A 2149-nucleotide genomic window follows, 5' to 3' on the forward strand; every position below is an offset into this window, starting at 1 on the left:
CTGTCCAGGGCTTTCACTTTCCTTCTGGCACAGCAGGCACCCAGTACGCATCTCCATCATCAAGGGGCATCAGATCTGGAAGGAATGCTCAAGCAAGGCAGGATGAAGGCAGAGTTTAACCCTTAGAAGTCGTGAATAATCCAAGCTGTGGATCCCAGCAATGCCAAAGGTATGTCCTTCCACAGACCGTCATGTCGGGATGTGCCAGGTGTTTTTACAGAGCCCTCCTTCATCTGTGGCTGGACTCAGTATTGGCTTTAGCAGGGCCAGCAGTTGCCACTGAAGTATCTGCGGCCTCGGCCCCAGCCGCCATAGCCACATCCTCCAAAGCCTCCATAGCTCCCGTAGCCTCCATAACCTCCATATCCCCCAAAGCCTCCATAGCCACCACAGCCACCAAGGCCTCCATAGCCCCAATAGCTGCCATAACCCCCAAGGCCACCATAGCCTCCATAACCACCATAACCTCCATAGCCTCTATAGCCACCAAAGCCTCCATAACCACCATGGCCTCCAAAAGTGCCGCCATAGCCCCCTCCAACAACAGGGGCTCCAGCCGAGCCAACAACACTGTGCTGGGGGAAGTTGCTGAGGATGGGCCCAGGGATGGTGACCCCCGAGGCCGGGGGCTGGATCACCTGGATCACCACCGTGGAGTCGGGGCACTGCCGCACGCAGGGCTCGTTGACGGTGTCAGCCAGCGGACACGGGGCAGCCACCCCACAGGAAGGGGCGCACAGGCTGGAGCAAGACATCTTTCAGGCAGGCAAGGATTCCTGGAAGATGCACCAAGGATTAGGAATCAGGCAAGGGTGAGGGGAAGAGGCTGTATGGAGGGTGTCAGAGAGAGATCCCCAAGAGGCTTCTGAGAGCTGGACTTACCCAGTTGATGAGGAAAGTCAAGTGGAAGAAGCTGGATAGAGGGCTGCAGAGCCCTCAGCTCTTTTATACATGTCCCAGAGTGCCTGGGGCATTCACCAAGTGGTGGTGGCAGAAAGCCAGCGGACAAGATTCATGACACAGATAGTGATGTGAGATAATTATATGCCTCCTCACTGGGGACATTGGCATGTCCTGCAGATGAAAGGTGTGATGGGAGGGATGGACTATGTCACATCATTACATGAAAGGCAAGGGCTTCTGTATCTGAACTCACAGCGCCAATAAACCCCAATGTTTCCCTAATCCCTCACTCTGCTTACACAGGAGAATCCTGGGCATCTTGCAGAAGATTGCCATACGCAACCATGGCACGCTTCACAGCAGCCAAGCTGCATGCCATGTTCTAGCAGTAATCAGCATGCTCGTGCCTGAGGGAAGCTTGGCCATGTGCAGCCTGGCTCTCTGGGGGTGCTTAACCAAGTTCTCCTGGCACATCCCTCAAGGCCCAGATGAGAAATCAAGGACCGTACTCATGGGCACATGGCTAAGGATTCTGAGAGTGTCCAGGTCCCCTTCCTGCCCTACAGTTCCTCTGTTCACGTCTCTCCACCACACATGACCCTGTCACCTATTCTCAGTGCTCGCCACCCTTGTCAGCCTTGAGCCCCACTTATATGGGTCTTCACCTAACACGTACAAGAGTGTCCCTGATTCTCCAGTGTCCATTGGAGACACCACAAACACACCTGGTCAAGCAGGGGCATGGAGAGGCTCAAGGCTTAGGGATCCTCCTGACAAGTTGTCCCTAAGAGCCCTCAGATGCATTGGGAGATGGTGGGCATTTGGAAATCAGCCTCAGAGTCTGGAATGCCTTCTCCCCTTTCCCAACATCCTGGTGCCTCTGTTTACCAGCTTGTAAAAGGGTGGTAATAACAGGCGTGATGGCTGCACAACGTGATGCAAAGTGCTCTTTTTCAGGGCATGTTTGCATGCCTATGTCCCACTGAAGAGCGATATAATTGCCTCACATCACTAACTGTGTCATGAAGATTATCCAATTGTTTTACTGCCTATGTTTTCCACCACCGCCCCCCTGACCCATGCCCCAGGCACACTGGGACATGTATAAAAGAGCTGAGGGCTCTGCAGCCCTCTATCCAGCTTCTTCCACTCGACTCTCCTCATCAACTGGGTAAGTCCAGCTCTCAAAAGCCTCTTGGGGATCTCTCCCTGACGCCCTCCATCCAGCCTCTTCCCCTCACCCTTG

General features: G+C 54.2%; 1 protein-coding gene across 3 annotated transcripts; it reads right to left on the minus strand.

Annotated features, from left to right (window-relative positions):
* Positions 1 to 257: 257 nt before the first annotated feature.
* LOC104279760 (claw keratin-like) lies at positions 258 to 755 on the minus strand. 3 transcript variants are annotated; one of them, XM_009877150.1, is made up of 2 exons: positions 431 to 755; positions 258 to 358 (listed from the first exon to the last, which is right to left on the minus strand). In XM_009877150.1, the coding sequence occupies exons 1-2, from the start codon at positions 753 to 755 to the stop codon at positions 258 to 260; spliced, it is 426 nt and encodes a 141-aa protein (XP_009875452.1). The 3 variants fall into 3 exon arrangements, with proteins under 3 accessions (XP_009875452.1, XP_009875451.1, XP_009875450.1); XM_009877149.1 differs by having other exon boundaries at positions 258 to 376; XM_009877148.1 differs by having other exon boundaries at positions 258 to 755.
* Between the last annotated feature and the right edge of the window lie 1394 nt (positions 756 to 2149).

The sequence above is a fragment of the Apaloderma vittatum genome, unplaced genomic scaffold, assembly GCF_000703405.1.
Source record: "Apaloderma vittatum isolate BGI_N311 unplaced genomic scaffold, ASM70340v1 scaffold10179, whole genome shotgun sequence".
Lineage (NCBI taxonomy): Eukaryota > Metazoa > Chordata > Aves > Trogoniformes > Trogonidae > Apaloderma > Apaloderma vittatum.

Excerpts from the sequence above, each read along its gene's own strand:
- LOC104279760 (XM_009877148.1), bottom strand. The coding sequence starts at position 755 with ATGTCTTGCTCCAGCCTGTGCGCCCCTTCCTGTGGGGTGGCTGCCCCG.